Raw genomic sequence first — 21,380 nt, 5'->3', positions numbered from 1 at the left:
AATTAAATGAACAAGACAAAATCTTTCAAAAAGTGACCCATGGCTTTCCAGAAATTACCCAGCAAATCCCTTGTTTTTCATGGCTCTTACTATTATCAAAATATGGTATCCCAGATATCAGTCCCTAATAAAAATTGGGTGACTGATATCAGCACCACCTAATTTTGATAATGGCACTGCATACTTTGTTTTAACACTTTTTAATTAACTTTTAACGGTTCTTACCATGAGAAAACGGTTCCTACACATATGTGTAGATAAGTTATCTACACACTAGCTTAAAATACAGTGGGGGCCACATTATTTGGGTGATCCAAACATTCATTTTTAAGGCCCTAACATAGATAGGGTGTCCACAAAAAATCAGATCCATAGGATCATCCTAACCATTCAAACTGTGATGGCAAAAAATGGACTAATTTGTGAATGTTTAAAGACATCCATTTTACCTCCACAAATCGTAGGGTTGGGATGATCCTATGGATCTGATTTTTTGTAGACACCCTATCTATGTGAGGGCCTTTAAAATGGATGGCTTGGATCACCCAAACAATGTGGGTCCCCACTGTATTTTAAGCTAGTGTGTAGAGAACTCTCTACACATATGTGCAGGAACCGTTTTCTCTCTTACCATACTTAAGATACTAGAGAAAACGGTTCCTACACATATGTGTAGATAAGTTATCTACACACTAGCTTAAAATACAGCGGGGGCCACATTATTTGGGTGATCCAAACCATTCATTTTTAAGGCCCTCACATAGATAGGGTGTCCACAAAAAATCAGATCCATAGGATCATCCTAACCATTCGAACTTTGGAGGCAAAAAATGGACTAATTTACCTTCACAAATCGTAGGGTTGGGATGATTTTTTGTAGACACCCTATCTATGTGAGGGTCTTTAAAATGAATGGCTTGGATCACCCAAACAATGTGGGGCCCCACTGTATTTTAAGCTAGTATGTAGAGAACTCTCTACACATATGTGTAGGAACCGTTTTCTCAAGATACTATAACATCCAATCAAAAAAGTGTAAAATAAAGTGAGTAGTGCGATTATCAAAATATGGCAGTGCCATCCAATCACATGGCTAAAAATTAAACTTTTCAATTTAGCCATGTGATTTGTAAGACAAATCCAACGGTCAGAATCATCTTATCAATACAATTCTTGTAACCGAGAGTGCCCATCCAGGTCGTTAGTGCAAATCACTAATACATAGTCCACGTGTACCGTAGTGATTGGTGGAATTCAGATTTTCAAATAAAAAAGGAGAGAGAACGAATCTCGAAATTCTAGAAGAAAGAAATGGTAGTGCAAATATAAAATTTCAACACCATTGCCATGAATCCAGGCATTAACTAACTACCTAATTATTATATGTACCAAGACATCCTATTTAGTAGTCCGCGAGGTACCATTTTATTTAACCCGCAGAATCCATGTTATAGCTGAAGCAAAGCGATCCTTTATTAAGCTCGAAGGACCAGGTGAATTCTTACCCCGCGGAAAATTTTGATTTTGGCTACTGATATTGGCACTACAATTTTTTTATAGTTGCACGAACTCAAATTGTCTTTTAGTGTTTAACCTCTGTCAAAAGTTATCACAAATGCAAAGAAGGTCTCAGAAGCTTCTTAAAAATGAAGATACAAGGTGATTTAGTGCAATTATCAAAACAAAGTAGTGCAAATATCAGTAGCCTTGAAACGCGTTGCCTTTGTTTGACTCTTCATCGATCCTGGTTCTCAAGGCGGCAGACTAGAATTTTCCTCTTTGCTTCTCTTCTGTTGTCTCTGTTTTCAAAGTCAAACAAGAGGAAGAGATAAACCCAAGAGAAGAAAAAGCCTCTGCTTAAAAATCTCAGAAACCCAGTTCTTCCTCACAAACCTTTCTCTCTGTTTTTCTCCTTTTTTTCCCTTTTGTGCCCTGTGTGTTCTGCTTTTGAGATGAGTTCAAGCGTTCCATCCACCTCTGGAGGCACTGGATCTGCTGATTCAGAGGCACCCAGAAGGAATTCTAAGAGACCCAAGTGTAATTTTCTCAAAAAAATCTTGACTTTCATATATATATATATATATATATATATATATATATATATTTTTTTTTTTTGTGTGTTGTTGCTTCTTTTTTTTTGGCAAATTTCTAATATGAGACGATATGATATTATTGGGTTTTCTTTTTTGATATAGAAATTCCAAGAGACCCAAGTGTAATCTCCTCTAAAAGCTCAATTTTCATGTTTTTTTTTCTGTGTTTTTGCTTCTTCTTTTTTTTTTTTTTTTGACAAATTTCTTATATGAGATGAGATGATAGTATTGGGTATTTTTGCTATTTTTGTAAAATTTTGTTTCTTGGATAGAGATATCTTAGCATGGGATAGTTTTGTTTAGACTGGTATGGGTGTTTTTTTTTTCTGGTTGCTTCATCTATGGTCCTATAACTATGTATTGATTTTTTCTCTGTTTTTTGTTGGTTATTTCTTATGTATAGATTAGATTTTACTAAGCCTGGTTCTTTTATTCTGATCATGATTTGAATTGATATGCTTTTGTTCTACTATTTGGAATGAATTTTGAATTTTCAGCTGATTTTATTTATGGAGAATTGTCTTTCTAGATTCTTCTTCCATCGTATGCTTTGGCGTCTTTCCCTTTGCCATGTAAGATGATTCTAGTGATCGTGAAAGTTGAGGATCATTGGCGATTTAGTATAAAACCACTAGGAACAAAAACATACCCATAACACAGATGGTAACAATCCAATCAATGGATGTTTACTTGTTGAATGTGGAGCATTGACAGTCTTTAAGTGTCCGTTTGAAAGCTATCAGTCGTAATATATGTCAATTCCATTCCATTATGGGCAGATATAGAGAACATCTCGTTCATATTTTCAAATTTTCACCGAAACCGATACAAAACAATCGAAGTGTTTCTGTTTCATCTCTATCGAAACACATATTGAAATCAAAACGCATAGGAAAACCAAAACCGTAAGTGTATTAGTGGTATGCTATGTTGAGAAATCCGCCGGGCAAAATCTGATCTGATCGTTCATAAAGAATCAGAACAACAATATGAGAAATCAAAATACGAGGATAACAACAGGATTAACCCAAAACCTGCAAACCACAACCCTTCCTTTTATTCTCAAACAAGGCCGTACACAAGAGCACCCAAGAGAAAAACCAAGAAGAAACACTCTCTTCTCTCTTTTCACCTCCCGTCACGTATAGCTGCCACACTAGATCGTGAAATTTGGAAACCCTTTTATATCATAGATTTTATGAAACCTAAAAAAAGCTCTTTCTAAAAATAAGTGAGGAGGGGCATGGAAACAAGGAAACTCCCAACAATCTCCACCTTGGCTTGTTTCCTATCCACCTAAAGGTTTTCCATGGGTATTACCACTGATCTGATGCCCCACACAATCATTAGCCTTCCAAAGTACCGGCTACACATAGGGGTGCAACTCGGGTCGGGAGGGTCGGGTCTAATTTTTTTACAGGAGAACCCGAGATTCCTAAACCAGACCCTACCCAAGATAGTCGGGTCGGGTCGGGTTTTCATTTTTTAGCGTAGGATAGTGACTAATTTTAAAGATTGTAGAAAAAAAAAATCTTCACACCAAAAATTTCTAAATTTATGTCATCAAGTGTATAACTTTAAGAAGGACACTATATTTTCGCATAACAGACATGCTCCCTCAATCAAAACAATTGTATCAATATATTGAAAATAATTTTCTATGTTATTGAAGAGATATTTAAGAATGGCACAGTCAACCCATGTGAGTCGGACCGGGTTTCGTGTTTTTTTTTCTTTAAACCTGGCCCACCCAAGATTGAGTCGGGTTTTCCAATTTAAAACCCGACCCTACCCAAGACCCGTGATTTCTAAACCCGACCCATGTTATTTTCGGGTCATGTAAAACCCGACCCAAGTTGCAACCCTAGCTACACACCAATGAATCATCCTAGTTCTGACTCCACCTGACTTAATCAACACGGTTAATGCACACATGTAGCCGCCAACCAGTTGACTCCCCTAGTCAACCCTGGATGGGAATCTCAATTTGTCCTCCCATCGCAGGAATTGTCACCTCCTCACCATCTTATACAACCTAAAAACTCATCTCTACACTAATTGCGAAAGAGACCTTATGCGTGCACACGTTACTCCATTCTGAAGTAACTATTGAGATCTTAGGAACACTAGTCATTGCGTCTCCAATGAGGCGATGCAGTTCACCATCCTTAACTCCTTTCATCAGAACCATACTGTCGCGTGTGATATTCATGGCTCCATCTGCAGCTGAATACGGACAATCCTTAGAGTCCAACCTAAGAGACACTAGATTCTTCCGTATTCATGGTACATACACAATACCACCCAAAGTACGAACCACTCTGTCAAACATCTTGTCGAACATCTTGATCTTCTATTCGTCTTTTCGTGTTTTCTACTTTGTGTGGAATAACCAAAGTTACAGTGTCGTTTAGAGGTGTGGGGTGATCTAAAATGGAGGTAAAGTCAAGTTCTATCTAGTCCAACATCGATGGGTTTGACCCTATGGTAGATGAGAGTAAAAGACATCCTTATTCAGCAAAGCCTGGCTAATGCATTGAAAGACGAAGAAGATGACAGATGTCGAGTGGGAATACATTGAGTCGAAGGCAGTCGGCACGATTCGACTGTGTCTAGCGGATAACGTTATGTTCAACATTATGGATGAAAAATCGGTGCCTAAGTTATGGGAGAATTTGGAGAAGCTTTACATGTCAAAAAGCTTGGTTGACCGACTATATCTAAAGCTGTAATTGCACAGGCTGACGACACATGGGTGGGGAATCTTCAACAACACATGACTGTGTTCAACGGGCTTGTGGATCAACGCCATAAGGTTGAAGAAAAGATGAAGAAAGATGACAAGATCCTCGTAATCAGATAATGGATCTAGACTCTGGGATCTCAAATCATTGCAGTGTCACTTATGGGTCCTAGGTCCCTTACCTAGGTGGCGACTCTAGTCTTTTCTTTTGTGTGAAACTTAGATTACCATTGTAGTCCTAATTTCACAGAAAAGAAAACTTTCATCAAAACATTAATAAACAAATCAAGATCAATTCAAATCCAAGCCACCCTCATGGGTCGTGAAGGGACCTTCTCCCGGATCAGGGTCTACAGATTGGAGACTCTACTGGGACTACCTAGCTTTATTAAAATTTTAATGGATAACTCAATTGAATTTTAATTTAAAAGGCTCATTAAAACTCTATCTTCTATGTGTGTTGCTATAGATAGATTAATTTGTATGCTTTGTTTTGTAACAGATTACACTACAGACTAAATCTAACAAAACCCGAAGGCATCATAGATTTCGGAAACTTATTTGCACACACTATCATCACTTCATCCACACCCTTGCATATCACATGCACACACGTCCTATTTAGGAACCCGGAGTATTATCTAGCATGGTGGGCTGGGAGGTTATGACCCAGTGCCTCTCGTATTAGAGAAACATTCCACTCTTAGCCTAGTACCTTCGTGGTGCGTAAACGGATCCATTAATTCACGTACTGCTACCCGGATACAGGTAGAGTATATCGAACACGGATTTACGCTAAGTGAACTCTTGGCTTTACCCGTAGATTACCCCACACATTCATGACGGACACGCGTACATCACGTGTGTGAGCCTAGATTAGGATGCCTTACCCATTTGTGTCTAGATTAGGCCGTAGTCCATCTTCCAATTGCAATCGGTTCTAAGTATACTATGTTGATTTTAGATGGATGTTAACATGATATTAATATATTGTGATGTTCAAAAATAATATATTAATAGATCATTGGTCTAATAAAATGTGAATTTACGTTTCGCTTTAGTTTTCTAGTGTTCTTATTCTTTTGTAATTTTTCATTATAATTTCTCCATTTCTTTGACTTAAAATTTAGTTGTCTTTTATGAAGCAGAACACCAAAACATTCCACTTCAAATTTTGTTGTCTTTTCCGAAACAGAACACGCAAGCATGCCACTCTATAAGAGAAATGCAACCCCATCAAAATGGAATTGACAACTATTTTGGATAGTTACTATCCTTGATGAGTTTCATTTCTGTACCATTACCCGTCCTTGGTAGGAAATAAGTCTCAACACATGGATGGTCTGATTATCTGACCATACAGCCTCATAAAACCAAAATGATTTCTGAAAGAAATTAAGAAAATCACTAATCTTTATTGTGGATAATGTTGTTTAATTACTTAGAACTGATTATTTTCTGTTTCCCCAGAAACAAATTGTACAAAGATTGCTAAAACCATAAATTAATTTATTCCTGCAGATTCAAGGTTTACTCAACAGGAGCTTCCAGCTTGCAAGCCAATTCTGACACCACAATGGGTGAGTTCCGATGAAATTTGTAACATCTTTTCAAATGAAAGATACTACTCTCAGCCTTGTAATCATTTGAATGTTTCAAAAATCTTGGAAATGGGTAGTTGTGTATTTAGTTTGTTAGCTTTCTCTGGAACTTGGAAGTTCGATATCCAATCTGACAAATTATGTGGTTCTTGCAGGTGATCTCTGCGTTCTTGCTCATTAGCATCATCTTTGTCCCAATCGGAGTTGCTTCCCTGCTTGCTTCTCGCGATGTATGTTTCAGATTGAACAGAAATTCATTATCCAAAGTTTGATGTTGGCTCTTATTTGTCGTGTTACTCTATTTTCTGCTGAACAAGTATTTTCCCTTTTCAGGTTGTCGAAATTGTTGACCGGTATGAGACTGCCTGTATACCAGAAAACTTGAGAGGAGATAAGCTCTCATTCATACAAGACCCATCATCGAACAAAATATGCAATAGAACACTAATAGTAAGGTTCCTTTAAAGTTTAAACAATACATTTTCTTGGATATCAGATTGTTTTCTTAACAGAGAACAGTAACTCTTGTATATTCATAGTAGGCTTCACTTGATCATACCAGAATTCTACCCATTCTTAGCAGCCCATTTTTGGGCTCCATAACATTCAGATGCTTTGTTTACCCATGTCACCTATTCCCTTTGTTCCACATAACTGTAAAATTCTGTTATGGATGGTTATGAACTTTCCATATTCATAAGAAGAAAACCCTCCAAAGTAAAACTGAGTTGGACTCAATTATTTATTGCAGGTGCCAAAGCGTATGAAGCATCCTATTTATGTGTATTATCAACTCGATAACTTCTACCAGAACCACCGCAGGTATGCTTCTGGTTTTTTTGCTTATACTCATATTTGAAGTCTCAGGTCTGGATTCCATATTCATTGAGAACTTAGTGAATCCCTTTTGCACAATTGTGCATTATTTACATCTTATTCGGTTTAAAATGGGTAGTGTGACAATGATTTTAGTGTTCTGGACGTTCGTATAATTTTTCATAATGCCACTTTCTTAGAGATTTCTGTCAAAGAGGAAAACACTAGTGTACTATGTGCGCAAACTCATTTCTTGATGATGACTTTGCAATTCAGGTATGTTAAGAGTCGAAATGATGAGCAGTTGAGGAGTAATAGCAGCGCAAATTCCACGGATGGCTGTGATCCTGAAGATAATGCAAATGGATCTCCAATTGTTCCTTGTGGTCTCATAGCTTGGAGTTTATTCAACGACACATACAACTTTTCCCTCAACAACCAGGCAGTGACAGTGAACACGAGCGGTATTGCTTGGAAAAGTGATAGGGACAAAAAGTTTGGAGATGATGTCTACCCCAGGAACTTCCAAAATGGAACTGTCATAGGTGGTAAAAGGCTCGATCCAGACACACCGGTAAGTCATGCTTAGTCCACTTGTCATACAGAGCGGAATCTCATATGCATGAATTGCGAAGTGACCAATTTTTTCCTAACATGGTTTTCTATAACAGTTGAGTCACCAGGAAGACCTCATTGTTTGGATGCGAACTGCGGCTCTCCCAACTTTTAGGAAGTTGTATGGGAAGATTGAGGTAGACCTTGAAGAGAGTGCTGTCATTCAAGTGACTTTAGAGAACAATTACAACACATACAGTTTTAATGGGAAGAAGAAACTGGTGCTTTCAACCTCGAGCTGGATTGGGGGAAAGAATGACTTTCTTGGAATTGCATATCTCACGGTTGGCGGGTTGTGCCTCTTTTTGGCCTTGGCCTTCATTGTCGTATACCTGGTCAAGCCAAGGTGAGTTGTATGAACACGCACATCTGAAAACTGTTACATTGCTTTCAATTCACTACTTTCCACCCTAGATCTCAGAAATTACTTGATGCATTTGGAAATGCTGATGACTTCTATAAAGAAATGCAATCACATAGTGAGAAAAATCACCTCAAAAAATGCCTAGAACCTTCTCCTTTATGAAGGGTGTGGATATCATACACCTGGGTTATATAGGATTTCTTCACCTGTGCTGCCATGCAGAACTGTCCCCTTTGATACCATAGCATTAGTTACTTATATTTCCATTTTGAAAAAAGAAAAAAAAAACGTGTAATAGAAATTCAAATATCTGAAATTTTAATAAATAAATGAAGTATGGGAAGGAAATTCTAATGGTCTGCCACAACTCTTCAAGTTCAATTGAACTAATACTGCTCTTCTTACTGCAGGCGCCTTGGAGATCCTTCATATTTGTCATGGAACAGGAATCCTTCAGGCCACTGATTGTTCATATTTATTTGAATGCTCTAAATGTTGAGTGATTTATTTGTTTGTTCACATCACTGTATGTAACTCTTACATGTATTGAGAGATATAAATGTTTTTACATTTGAATTCACATGGAATTTCCATCCCATCCTTGAGAGTTTGATTTTGTGACAGCAAGACGTTGAAGGAATGCATGTATAATTTTAGATAAAAAGATTTGCAGAGCTTCTCCATTCTTTCAATGCCAAAAACTATCATATGATAAAACAGTGGTAAGTTCAGGGAACTATGAATCCTACTTTCTGCATCATGTAGATGTCGGGTGCAAACTTACTCTCCTAGTCGAGCTCTTTTGGCAATTGTTTGGGCATTATGGTGGTTTTGACTTTGATGTGGATTTTATTGCTTTACATGAAGATCAATTTAGCCATAAAAAAGAGCTGGGTTGGTAATGTTACCCTTAAAACTAGGCTTGCCAAAACAAACTAGAAAGGGGGGAAGCGCCTAAATTTATGGGTGGGAAAGAGCAATGCGATGGTCCCTAGCAAATCCATCTTCTTTTTTTCTAGAAATGGTAAGAATTTATTAGATAGAAAGGATTCCCATGACCTAGGAGGTCATAGGAAAACGAATAAAGACGATGAATATCCCTAGCAATTCCCATCTTATAAATAGAAACCAATAAATCATAAAACTAGGCTCTTTCGATATCCATTAGAAAAATCATTATATAGCAGAAAAAGCAGTGCAACAGTTACTCAATCTGTAAATCTCTAGCATAATTCATTTTTATGTTAAACTTTTATTAACATAAAAAGAAATGATCCGTACATTGCATTATAACACAACACACCGATCCGATTGGAGCCCATAATCGGGGCCATCCGCCGATAGGACCCAACTTGGATTGCCCATGTTAAGAAAATATAAAAGACAAGAGATCACATTTAACGGCCAAAAATCGGCTCTCAATGGCTAGGATCATCCAATTAGAGCGAATTTTGGACCATGGGCGGTCAAGGTAAGTTGAAGTGGGTATCCAAATATAATGATCAAACCACCTGCCTGTCCAACACATAGAGCTGTACTGGATCATTACTCTTAATATAAAATTTTAGAAAAGTAAAGAACATGGAGATTTATTGGCAGCCATGTGGTTTGAGTAGTCTAATGCTTGAAGATTCTTGGTATTGTCTGTGTTCAATGTTCATGCTTCTTTTTTTTTGTAACGTGGAAGCTTCTAAGCTTGTGTGGAATCAATTGATTAATTAAATATAATAATCAAAACTAATAACAATGATAACAATAATAAGAGGGATGCTAGAGTCACAGGTGCCCTTGCACCAAAAAAGGGGTGAAAGGGCGCCCCTATTGGTCAATTCTCATTTATGACACTTATGATCATAATTTTATGTGCCGATGATAAATGGCTATTGACCAATAGGGGCGCCTTTTCACCCCTTTTTTTCCAAGGGCTCATGTGAGTCTAGAATCCCTCAGTAAGGAATAATAATAATAATAATCAGAAAAATTGAACATGGTCACAGCATTAAGAAAAATTGTGTATTCTGACATTGGAGATCTTCTTCCTACATTGGCTAAAGGTGCTGGCTAAAGGTGCTGTGAGATATGATTTCTTGAGAATCCCTAGCATTGGTTGCAAATAAGATTTTAGGGTATTAATTAGTTTTTATATTTCCCAAGGTAAGATGGTATGTTACCCTCATGTACTTTTGTAACTCCTTGAGTTTCTTTGAATTAGTTTTGTAGATGTGAAGGTAGTAGGGTGGTATGTCACCCTCTTTGTACTTTTGAGGTGCAGGGTTGGGCCTTTATCTCAATGGTTGAGGCTTTATATCTCAACCTTGAGATTGCAGGTTCGATCCCAAGTTGCCTCCCAAAAAAAAATGGAGGAGCCAGCCCAGGTTCTTAAATAAATTCTGGGCTAAAAAATCAGTATTCCTGCTAGAATTTCAGATAGAAAGAAAACCCAACATCGAAGGCATTGCTGAAGCCAGAAATTTTGTTTCAATCGCATAAACACAAAATAAAACCAAAACCTAAATCCCTTTCCCCCCTTAGATGACCTAAAAACCAAGATCTAATTAGCATTCAGCAGCCCAGCAGTTCAGCAATACTCTTGTTCCAGTTAACTGAAAATCTCAATGGAAAATGGCTCCGACAGATCTGTAGATCTCCAAAAACAAAGAATGGAGGCTGTTTCGCCAGAGATTAACTATTTATTTGACAAATATAATAAGCGATAGGTTGTTTTGTCAACAATTAAGACGATGGGTGGAACTTACTGGAGGGTGTTTCTATTGCTTTCCACTCACAGCTACATGCTTATGCCTTCTACAGTACCCTAAGCAAGAAATTGCTAAGGTATGCACCTTCTGGGTATGCTGGATCGATAGGATGATCACAAGCTGCTCCAGCTTGACGCACAACTGTAATTTTTCTACTTGCCATTGAGGCAGCACCCTGAATAAATAGTTGAGATAAAAGTGTTCATAAAAAAATATTGCAGTAACAAATTTACAGCAGAAAATAAGGTCAATTGTCAAGTGGTTCAATCGATGCCTGAAAATACGATAATTGAGTTTTTGAGGGTCATCTAGGGCTGGCAATTAAACCCGCGAAAGAGGGGATCCGTCCCGCGCCACTCCGAGCGGGGAGGGGATTCCCCGTTCAAGCGGGGGCGGGGATGTGGATGAGGATTGAAAAAATTCCCCATCGCGGAGGCGGGGACGGGGATTGCTCCGGTCCGCCCCACCCTGTTATCCCAATACAAAATTGAATTTTCCGCTAATAAATTTGGGTTTGCCGCTTTTAATTTGGGTAGCCGCACTTGCCATCGAACAAATTTCCTTTGGTATTCTTAAATTTTCCCTAATATCTTTTTCAAATGCATTTTTAGTAGAAATTGTCAATTAAAAAATCCATCAAACATGTTTCACCGTAGTGTGCAGGGCGGGGATGGGGAATAGATTTTCCCCGCGGGGCGGGGGGACAGAGATTCCCCGTTATCCCCGAGGCGAGGACGGGGAATGCAACATCCGGCCCCGCCCCGTTGCCGCCCCTAGGGTCATCTAGGCAAGAAAGCTTTAACCAATTTATCATTAAAACTGTTACTTACATTTCTTTCCAACTAAGCATGATTTGAAAACAGCGGGCGCTCTAATAATTAATATTGCCGGTGGCCGCATTTTATATAAGGCATTATAGAGTATCAATTATTAGTGTAGTCCATCACCACCCCGTTAACCCTAGCCACACAGCATTTCATCCACTGTACATCAATATGTTTTTCTTAGAAAGAATTAAAGAATTGAGAATGGGAATTATGACTTGCCTGAAGAATACGAAGGAACATTCCACTCTGAGTCATAGCTCCCGAACAGGAACAAGTCATGAGAAGACCACCTCTCTTTGTTATTTGCATTGCTAAAGAGTTTAGATTTCTATACATGCCAGATGCACTTTGTAAGACCTGTATAGTACATTTGACCCAGTAAGAAGCAAACAATAGACACTTATTTATCCTTCACAATACATTGAATCAAAAGCTGCTTTATTTGAAGATTTTTCCATGACAGTGAATTAAGAGCTGTTTCAATTTCAATTAAAAAATTTCCAGTTTGATGGAGAAACTCTTGAAGGAATCTCAAATGTCAAATTTCTCATTTGAGAAGAGAACAATATTAAAAATGCATTACTACAAAAGCCATTGCAAAAACTGATAAAAGGAAAAACCCAAAAGAAAGATTGGGTCTTCACACAACATACTTAAACTCAATTTAATATGGAAATATGATAGCATAAGCATGTACAGATTTTAATTCTAAAGCACTTGAAAGTTTGTAACATTTTTAATTCTAACGCACTTGTAACTTGTAAGCTAACAATCCATGATCTTTACCACGTATCTTACATGTGACACTTCCATGTAAAATCAGTTCTGAAATTGATTTCTCTTATTGATATTTCTAAGTAGCTACTCTACGATATCTCAAATTCTGAAATTGATTTCTCTTGTTCCAGTTTTTAAGTAGCTAATCTATCATTTCTCAATTATAAACTTAAATCTCTTTGGTTCTGAAGCAATTCAATGGTTTAGATCACCTCAAAATAAATACAAAATATATGGCTTCTACAAATTCCATACGTAGTGACAATATTATTGCACTTCTCATGACCTATTGGAGGAGTGTTCTTGTTTCCCATGGCCATCAAAAGGGAAAACAATGTGGAAAGTGGTGTTGCTTGCCACCTTATGGGTCCTTTGGAAAGAGAGGAATGCTTGGTTCTTTAAGGGCAAAGTTAAGTCACCTCACTTTATCTATGTAAAGGTGATTGCTTTAAGCCTTTAACTATCTCATGGCTCAAAATAGTCACAAGCTTTAGGTTTGTCTCCGCATATGAATTGTGGCAGGGGTGCAGAGATATTTGCTTAGCTCTGAGATGAGGCAGGTTCTTGTATCAGAATGGGAACCCCCAAGTCAGGGGAAAGTAAAGTTGAACTTGACGGATCCAGCCTTGGAAACCCGGGGTCAGCTGGAATAGGAGGTCTTCTGAGGGACGATCAGGGGGCTACTAGGCGGGCAATTTCTGGGCCTATTAGAGTGGGCGGACTCGAATGAAGCGTTGGTGAGAGTAGCGCTTCAGGGCATGAGGTTTCTGGAGAGATCAGCCATGGATAGCCTCATTGTAGAAGGTGACTCCCTGAACATGATCTGGTGGTTGCAAGGGAGATGTCTTTCCCCTTGGAGGTTCACACCATGGTTCGAAGAGATACAAGACTTAGTAGATGGCGCTCCGATTGCTTACAGGTACGTTAGGAGGTCGGCAAATGCAGAAGCCGGTAGGTTGGCTACGGGGCATTTCTAGAGATTCCTTACATCTGTTCGAATTTCTACCTCCCTGAGAGTCTTGGATTTTATTTCCCCTTTTTATTTTTTTGTTGTATTGCTTCTCACCTTGTACTGACCAGCTCGATCCTTAGTTGTTTCTCTCTTGTTTTCTTTTTTCAATAAAATCTTTGACATTAAAAAAAAATTGCTTTAAACCATAAATTGCTTTCTTTAGTCTGTGAAACTATCCCCCCCCCCCCCCCCTCCCCTCTTTCACCTAGGAATTTTATCCATATATTTCTTCCAGCAGGTCACTCTATTTAGGAAAGCACTTTTAACATCAAAGTTCCCAAGATGGTCAATTCATATACATAGCAATAGAGATAACTACAAGTTTGACAATGGGGGAATATGTATCGGAATAATCAATGCCAAAGGTTTGAGTGTACCCTTTAGCTACTAAAGGTATGAGTGTACCCTTTAACAACTAGATTGACCAACAACCTCTCTCAACTACACCAATGAGTCTCAAATTTCCTGGGACACCAAGTTCCAAACTCTTCTAGCCTTGCTTGCTCCTTTTTCATAAGCCCAACAAAGGTGTAAGGTTTAGACCCTCGCAATCGTCTCCATGACCACAACAAGAACAATGCACGGAAATCCCTCTTCCATGATGCTAACCACTTACAAGAAGAATTGGAATTATCTTTACCGAGCACAGAAACTCATGCCCCAAATCACTTGCAAGTCATGCAGTAGAATACTTGTAAAGTTGCAAGGTTAATGGTACCCATCCATTCTCCTTCACTACCTCTTTAGCTACCAAAAAGATAACATTGGTCTCTGAGCTTACTGTTTTGATCCTTTTTTTTAATGATGCTTACGGTTTTGATCTTGTTAATTTTTCACAAATTTTAAGTGCAACCATTGGCCTCATCCCTTGACACAATGTTCCATACGACGCTAATGTCAACCGTTGGCCTCATCCATGACCCATTGACCTGCATATCCATGTACATTAACTCCATCTTCAAGTCTTTTGCAATTGTTGCTTGGCCCTTGAGGCCTTGATGGTGCGGAGGACCGGTTGCTGTGTTTGTTCCCCCAAGATGGCATTTCTTCAATTTACACCACTATATGATGCTAGCACAAACATCTACATCTAAGTTCCAAAGCATGGGTGTGATATGGACCAAATATGTTATTAAAGATGCAATTCATTATTTAGTAACTGTCATATGGATCAAAAGTGTTCTTGCTATTATTTGCTGGTAAAAGAAGCCAACTATTGGCTTCTTAATTTATTAAAATTGCAAGGATAAGGACAACTAGTAGAAAATGTAAAGGTTACTGTTGACCAAATCAGCTTCTAGTTAGCAAAGATTTTATTTCTATGGAAGTCTATCAAGTTTCATATTTATTAATGTCAATCGAGTGGAACTACATATATGATAGATCGATTAAGATGAGTACGAACTGCAACCAAAAGAGAATAGTTTAATAGACAAGATAATTTTGCCTTGAATAAATGCTTTATAAAGAAGTGGCATACCTTTCTTCGAGGTGCTAGCTTCGGTGGATCTAAAATAACCAAATCCCACGATTCATTTCTAGAAGAAGCTCCTTTCATGAACTCAGTTGCATCTTCTCTTAAAAACGATATTTTTCTTGGATCCATGTTGTTAAGAAGGATATTTTCTTTTGCTAGCTCCAAGGCTGGCAAAGAGGTATCAATGCCTAGCGGATAATAACATATGATCAATCAAGTCATTCTATTACCAGACATAAACTGCAATCTTGGTCGTAGAATTAAATTGGACCTAATTAGTTCACCCCATAATTTCCAAGGTATAGGTCAATCGGTATCTCCAAAATCACTTTTTGAAAAGAAAAAAAAAAGGAGCAGAAATTAGAACACACACAATCACGCGTGCCCACACACAAGTTCTTAAAACATACTTTGGCTAGATTAAGATAACAAAACTTTGATTATATGATAAACGATACTAATTAGCATTGAATACCCTACCAATCACGTCTCTAGCATCACCATACATTGCATTTAGAGCAAACCCACCACTGTAGCAACAAACATCAAGGACTTTCTGACCCTTTGAAATTGATGATATAAAGTGACGGTTTTCACGCTGATCTGCATAAAACCCTGTCTTCTGACCCTCCAACGAGATTGCGTAAGAAATTCCATTTTCCAAAACCTGGCATAAAGAATTCAGAATAATTCATAGAGCAATTAATTATCTACAGAAGATTATACAAGTGTATGAGATCACAAGAAAATCATGTCATGGAGAGGATGTCTCAGACTGGTCAAGGTATTTTTTTTAAGCCATGCACTATGCTTTCGAACATGACCCAGTGCATGTAACTTTTAGTAAATATTGTGACACATAAATCATAAGCAAAGTAACCTTACGTACCACATTAGTAAATGTAGAAGAACTTTTAGCACATAAGGTTATTACAAAGAGAAAGATGTGCAACTCTAGTAAATTACTTTGTAGTTCTAAATTTACAGGTCTCTTCTAACCTTATTTAATTACTAAAGACTTGCAGATATTGTGACACAGAAATTATAGCAAACAAAGTAACCTTATGTACCATATTAGTAAATTTAGAACAGACCTGTAAATTTAGAAGAACTACAGAGATTACTTTTGTTCAAAGAGACATGTACTCCTCTCTAATCTTGTCACATACTAGGACAGTAGGACTTAGGCAAGATGTGCAACTTTACAACTTCAAATAGTTCTTAAAATATCAAACCTAGTGACAAGCAAGAGCTTTCTACCTTCACCCTTTCTGAAGAAAGGGATGGATTGGTGTCTCCTGGATCCGATAAATCCAATCCCTCTTCTTTCAATATATCAACAGACGGCCTCCATTTAATCTGATTAATTTCGCTGATCCGGCTTATGTAGAACTCTATTTCGGATTTGTACTTCTCAACCCAAGCTGCAGATGATGCTACTACAGCTAAATTTCCAAAAACATCAACAATCAGGCCTGACAACCTGCAATATACAAATGAATCCAAACTAATAAATAAGGGAGCTAACTTGCCTGAAAAAATTAAGTACACCATAAGAAAAATAATAATAACTTGCCTGAAAAAAAATAGATAGAATGAATTGTGGAACATTGAAATCTATGAAAAAGGTAAGAACGCTTTATATGTGGGGCAATCTCTGCCCCCACCGTAATATGTTGTTATTTGCTATATGTTAATAAAGTTTCTGACCATTTCCAAATTTTAAAGGAAAAAATGTCCCAGGATGAGCAAGTTTTGATGAATTTTGAGTCAGAACTTGTGTCTGAAAAGACAAATAACGACTACTAACATAGGTCCTGTTCTAACACTAGCACAAAGGAATTAAAGATTGATGAATATGAGAGAAATCAATTCCATTGTTTTGTGCAGATATGGTAAGCCAATCTCCGTGCAAACAACAATTTTCGTGAAAGAAATCAAGGTATGTTTTAAGAACAAAGTAGGTGAGTGGCTTCCACATCTTCAACCATGGACTAGGACTAGAGACCAAGGTTTTGACTTTTCACCAAAACAGACATGAAACAACCGAAATGTTTCTACTTCTGTCCCACAGAAATGCATACCAAAAGGGAAACTCATAATGAAACCAAAATAGTAGGTGTATATACTACATTATTTCGGTTGAAACTGCCAATCTCCCTACAAACAACAATTTTGATGAAAGGTATCTGAAAGTTTTTAAGAAAAGTAGGTGAGAGGTTTTCACATCTTCAGCCATGGATAAAAATGGCATAGAAATATTATATTCTGGTTCCTAAAAAACCTAAAAACTAAGGCAAGTGATTTGTTCTCAATGGATCTTAATGCCTGATCCATGGTTTGTCAATTTAACACTGAATTCACCAGAATCTGCACGCAGGAGATTCGATTGACATTCCTAGATTTGAATTAAGCCACAATCACAAAAATAAGTACTAAATATAGAACTATCTTCAAATATTCTAGGAAACATGCCTGTCCCCTTCACTATTGACAAGGCGATATGCACTGGTTTCTGAAGAGGGAAGCCCCAAATTCCTACGCAACTCTATGGCAGCATCAATTCTTGTCTCAAGCAGCTTGTCCATGTTCAACGCACAAGAGGGATCCCTGCATAGAAAATGCGAACTATATGATTTGTTGATTAACAGCATGACTATTGTGTTAAATGGGGCCCACACAAGGTAGTCTTCATGAAGGACAATACAAACCTTGCTGCCTCCTCTTCTAGTTGCATGAATCGGACACAAAACATAGACACCGAATTGTACAAGCCCCATCCTATAGGCTTTTCTGAGCCATCTGAAACCAGCACGATATCCCCTGTCTTAGGTGGAGGTCTACCAATTATTCTATCAACTGCACCACTGTAGACCATTGGACTTCCATCCCGAAAGAGTTGTGTTTTCCCCTTCTTCAAGACAACCTTTGCAACACCTAAGAAACCAAAGCAAATAACGGCGATGAAGTATTGGATAGTAAGAATTTCATGAAAATATTGATTAATGGTTGGAATGTGAACTTTCTAATTTTTCTCTCTAAAAAAAAACCACCTGAGATGGAACAGCATGAAGACATAGTGTGAAGAACTAGAAACTACTTCTAGTGCTCATAAGAAGACAAAATATGCAACTGCTTTCAAGATGGAATTCTCAGGGAATCCAACTTGGGTAACCTTTCAAACTGTGTTGTATCGCTTCATTCATCTTACCTATCTCTTCTATTTCTCTCATATTTTCACTCCTTTCTCAATAATAAGCGTGTGTGGGTACTCCATAATTAACTCTAAGAGAGGCAGCCATAGATGCACCATGACATAGTATGTTGCAGATTATATCTGGAACCAATTCCACAAGCTAAAATTTCCATTTTTGGAGATCCCTCCTCAATTGAACAGATAATCTCAAAGAAGTTTTCAACTTGCCTATTGATGTTACTATTGTCATATGTTGGAAGGAGAAAATTTCCATTCTCCTGCCCATTCTCAAAAGTTAGCTGGTCATTTACTCATTTATGCACACCTGGATTGATATTCCTAGACAACCAAAGGGGCCGTTAAAGAGAAAATTAACAAATTGGAAGAGATGTCTATCATTCAATAAACATTGAAAGCAAATTGCCGAAGCTCCCTTCTGTATGGTGGCTTGAAAGATCTAGTTATTGAGGATATCAGTAAAGTTTAGCGAAATCAAGATATTGATATATAAGACTATCAGTGAAAAATCCAAAACCAGTTGGTTGACTCTGCTCACCATTATTAATCCACCGGGTATGCAACCTTCTCTATATGAAGGGAGCAGATATCTATTCTCCAGCTCAAAGTCACCCTCATAAGGTTGGACTCAGCACCTAAGGGCAGGCTCAAGCTAAACACCGGTGAACAACTCCAAATCTAACCCCACTTTCACAGGTTGTGGTGATGTAATCAAGGTCTTCTTTGGAGTTTTATCATTAAGTATAGTATGGAAATTCAATTGCTGAACAAGTGGTCATCATCCAATACGTGTCTCTATTCAAAGAGTATTCTTTTACCACTGATCCAAGGATTGAGTGTGATTCAAAGTCCCAGTGGAAGCAATCAATAATAGAAGCCCCATTGACGGTATGCTGAAAATATAGTTGCATGAATCAAGTTTCCTTTACATTTCATCTGTCCAGACAAGGTATCATGTCACAAACTAGATGGAGACTAAAGGTATATCAACTGGAACTATGCAAAATTTCCACTCTCCCACTCATGATGTTCAGCAGTTGAACTTGGACTTCCTCGACAAAGATTTGGATGAAGTCATTTCCATTTGGTTAGGAGAGCCCTAGCGGCTTTAGTGTTCATGACTTGAGAGGATATCTATAAAATAGTTTTATTATTTCTGCTTTTATTTATACAACTTTAGGTTGTTGTTTCTCCTTCCATGAATAAATCATTATTGCCTTATGAACTGGAACTATGCAAATTTTCCACTCTCCCACTCATGATATTCAGCAGTTGAAGTTGGACTTCCTCGAAATAGATTTGGGTGAAGTCATTTCCATTTGGTTAGGAAAGTCCGTGCGGCTTTAGTCTTCATGACTTGACGGGATATCTATAAAATATTTTTATTATTTCTGCCTTTATTTATACAACTTTATGAGTTGTTTCTTCTTCCATGAATAAATCATTATTGTATTCCTTTTTCACTAATTTCTAAATATCTTTTGCTTGCTTCGCAAAAGGGAAATGAAACAAAGTTTGAGCTAACAGTCAGCAAAAATACAAAATTAGTTCTTTATAAAGGTGTAAGAACATGCATAATATGTCACTTTGTACATAAGAGAATAATTTGTTTTCATTGAAAGCATGGATATCAGCATATTTGCCTAATTGGGCGATGCTTATCATGCCTTCATTATCCTATTCAAGAATTTCCACATGCTCTTGGTTGTGCCTAGGCTAGCATTTGAGCTATCATACCTCTACAGAGGCTCCCTTATGTCGTAAAACCAACATGATGAGAATGGTTTTCTTAAAAATTTTGAGTTGCATAATCTGATTACAGTAATCAAATGTACATGAACTCATCATTGACCTGCATCTATTGGTGAGCATTTCAAGTCCTAACCCAATTTAACAAAAAGATTCAAAAGTTCCAAAAATAAACCATTTTGCAAACAGATCAACAGCCACATAAATGGGCATGTTTAATTATAAATGGATGTCAAATCTTTTATCTCATTGGAATCGGTTCATTTTGGTTGGAACCCATTACAGTTTGTAGAAACAAGCTTATTATATCACCCCAAAAAAAAAAGCCTAGAAAGAGACATTTCGGATTGAATAAGCTTTGGAGAAAAGGGTTTTATTTTGAGTAGGGTTTTGGTGCTTTATTTGTTTTAGGAAGCATATACAAGCTCCTTTACGGTTCTCAATTTCCTAATTCTCATAACAGACTGGTGTAGCATTCATTAGCTCCATGTAATAGAAAGACCCTCCCACCACAACCCCAGCCTCAATCATTTAAAGAACACAACTCATCCATTGAAGAGATGATACTGAAGACCCAGTAGGAGAAGAAAAACAAAGAAATAAATACATAAATGAGAGAGAGAGAGAGAGAGGACCTTTGCGGTTGGAAGCAATCTCTTGAAGGGTAGTGGAGGAGGGATAAGACACAGAGAGGGATTTTATTAGACGGGCGGGAATTTGCATTATATGAGGTCTACACAAATGCTTGTGAAGTTGATCCGAATGGATTAAATTGAGAGGGAGGAGAGAGAGTTTCATAGACATTTTTCAAAAGGAAAATGATATCCGCACTCCCTTGGTTTTTCAAGGAATGCTTAACCCCACTAAGGCATAGTGGGTCCTTCCTTTGATTAATACTTATAACACCCAATGATGTGTATGTTTTTGCAGATGAATATGAGTCACTGTTCATGTTCTACAACAAACACTACTCATTGTTGAATGTTAAGATCGAAATATTTACTTGATTTTCAGATTACACAGGAGATCCAACTTCCACCTATCAAAATGAAACGATTCAGATCAATCTAACTTAGCACCCACCTTTATATTCTATTGATCTAAACAACAACCATGAGTCCAAATGCAGTTGTGAACGTCTTAATCGGATAATTCTAGGCCCTTTGATCGATCAAGCCTAGTTTAGGGTTCCGTCAAGAAAGATAATTTATAGATTTAGGGCATGTTTGGGTACCATGATATTTTTTTTTCCTGGAATTGCTTAGCCAATGTTTGAGGAGGATGGGAGAGGGATAGACACTAGAGAGACTTTGTGAGGAGAGGGTAAAACACA

At 37.7% G+C, this 21,380-nt stretch overlaps 2 protein-coding genes across 4 annotated transcripts; one reads left to right on the top strand and one right to left on the bottom strand.

Annotated features, from left to right (window-relative positions):
• The first annotated feature begins 1,739 nt into the window (after window positions 1–1,739).
• LOC143855123 (ALA-interacting subunit 3-like) lies at window positions 1,740–8,909 on the top strand. Its single transcript, XM_077365317.1, has 8 exons — window positions 1,740–2,037; window positions 6,358–6,416; window positions 6,593–6,667; window positions 6,771–6,887; window positions 7,189–7,259; window positions 7,530–7,827; window positions 7,925–8,214; window positions 8,643–8,909. Exons 1-8 carry the CDS (start codon window positions 1,953–1,955, stop codon window positions 8,695–8,697), a joined length of 1,050 nt encoding a protein of 349 aa, XP_077221432.1. The 5' UTR covers window positions 1,740–1,952; the 3' UTR covers window positions 8,698–8,909.
• Window positions 8,448–20,830, bottom strand: LOC143855122 (S-adenosyl-L-methionine-dependent methyltransferases superfamily protein). Of its 3 annotated transcripts, XM_077365315.1 has the most exons (9): window positions 20,683–20,830; window positions 17,796–18,021; window positions 17,560–17,694; window positions 16,345–16,567; window positions 15,565–15,751; window positions 15,088–15,272; window positions 12,038–12,175; window positions 10,989–11,166; window positions 8,448–8,463 (listed from the first exon to the last, which is right to left on the bottom strand). In XM_077365315.1, the coding sequence occupies exons 1-8, from the start codon at window positions 20,768–20,770 to the stop codon at window positions 11,038–11,040; spliced, it is 1,311 nt and encodes a 436-aa protein (XP_077221430.1). In that variant the 5' UTR covers window positions 20,771–20,830; the 3' UTR covers window positions 8,448–8,463; window positions 10,989–11,037. The 3 variants fall into 3 exon arrangements, with proteins under 3 accessions (XP_077221430.1, XP_077221429.1, XP_077221431.1); XM_077365314.1 differs by lacking the exon at window positions 8,448–8,463 and having other exon boundaries at window positions 10,663–11,166; XM_077365316.1 differs by lacking the exon at window positions 8,448–8,463 and having other exon boundaries at window positions 10,663–11,166; window positions 15,613–15,751.
• Between the last annotated feature and the right edge of the window lie 550 nt (window positions 20,831–21,380).

This window comes from Tasmannia lanceolata, unplaced genomic scaffold (genome assembly GCF_043159265.1).
Source record: "Tasmannia lanceolata isolate RefF3 unplaced genomic scaffold, GAP_Taslan_0.1 ptg000020l, whole genome shotgun sequence".
Lineage (NCBI taxonomy): Eukaryota > Viridiplantae > Streptophyta > Magnoliopsida > Canellales > Winteraceae > Tasmannia > Tasmannia lanceolata.
Note: the sequence above shows the minus strand (reverse complement) of the source record. Positions and strands in the feature narration are given on the sequence as shown.

Coding starts and splice junctions, on each gene's coding strand:
- LOC143855122 (XM_077365315.1), bottom strand. CDS start 20,770: ATGCAAATTCCCGCCCGTCTAATAAAATCCCTCTCTGTGTCTTATCCC. Junction 15,752..16,344: donor TTTCTTCAGAAAGGGTGAAG/GTAGAAAGCTCT, acceptor TCTTTATGCCAG/GTTTTGGAAAATGGAATTTC. Junction 12,176..15,087: donor AGCTAGCACCTCGAAGAAAG/GTATGCCACTTC, acceptor TGTACTATACAG/GTCTTACAAAGTGCATCTGG.
- LOC143855123 (XM_077365317.1), top strand. CDS start 1,953: ATGAGTTCAAGCGTTCCATCCACCTCTGGAGGCACTGGATCTGCTGAT. Junction 6,417..6,592: donor CAATTCTGACACCACAATGG/GTGAGTTCCGAT, acceptor TGGTTCTTGCAG/GTGATCTCTGCGTTCTTGCT. Junction 6,668..6,770: donor CCCTGCTTGCTTCTCGCGAT/GTATGTTTCAGA, acceptor TTCCCTTTTCAG/GTTGTCGAAATTGTTGACCG.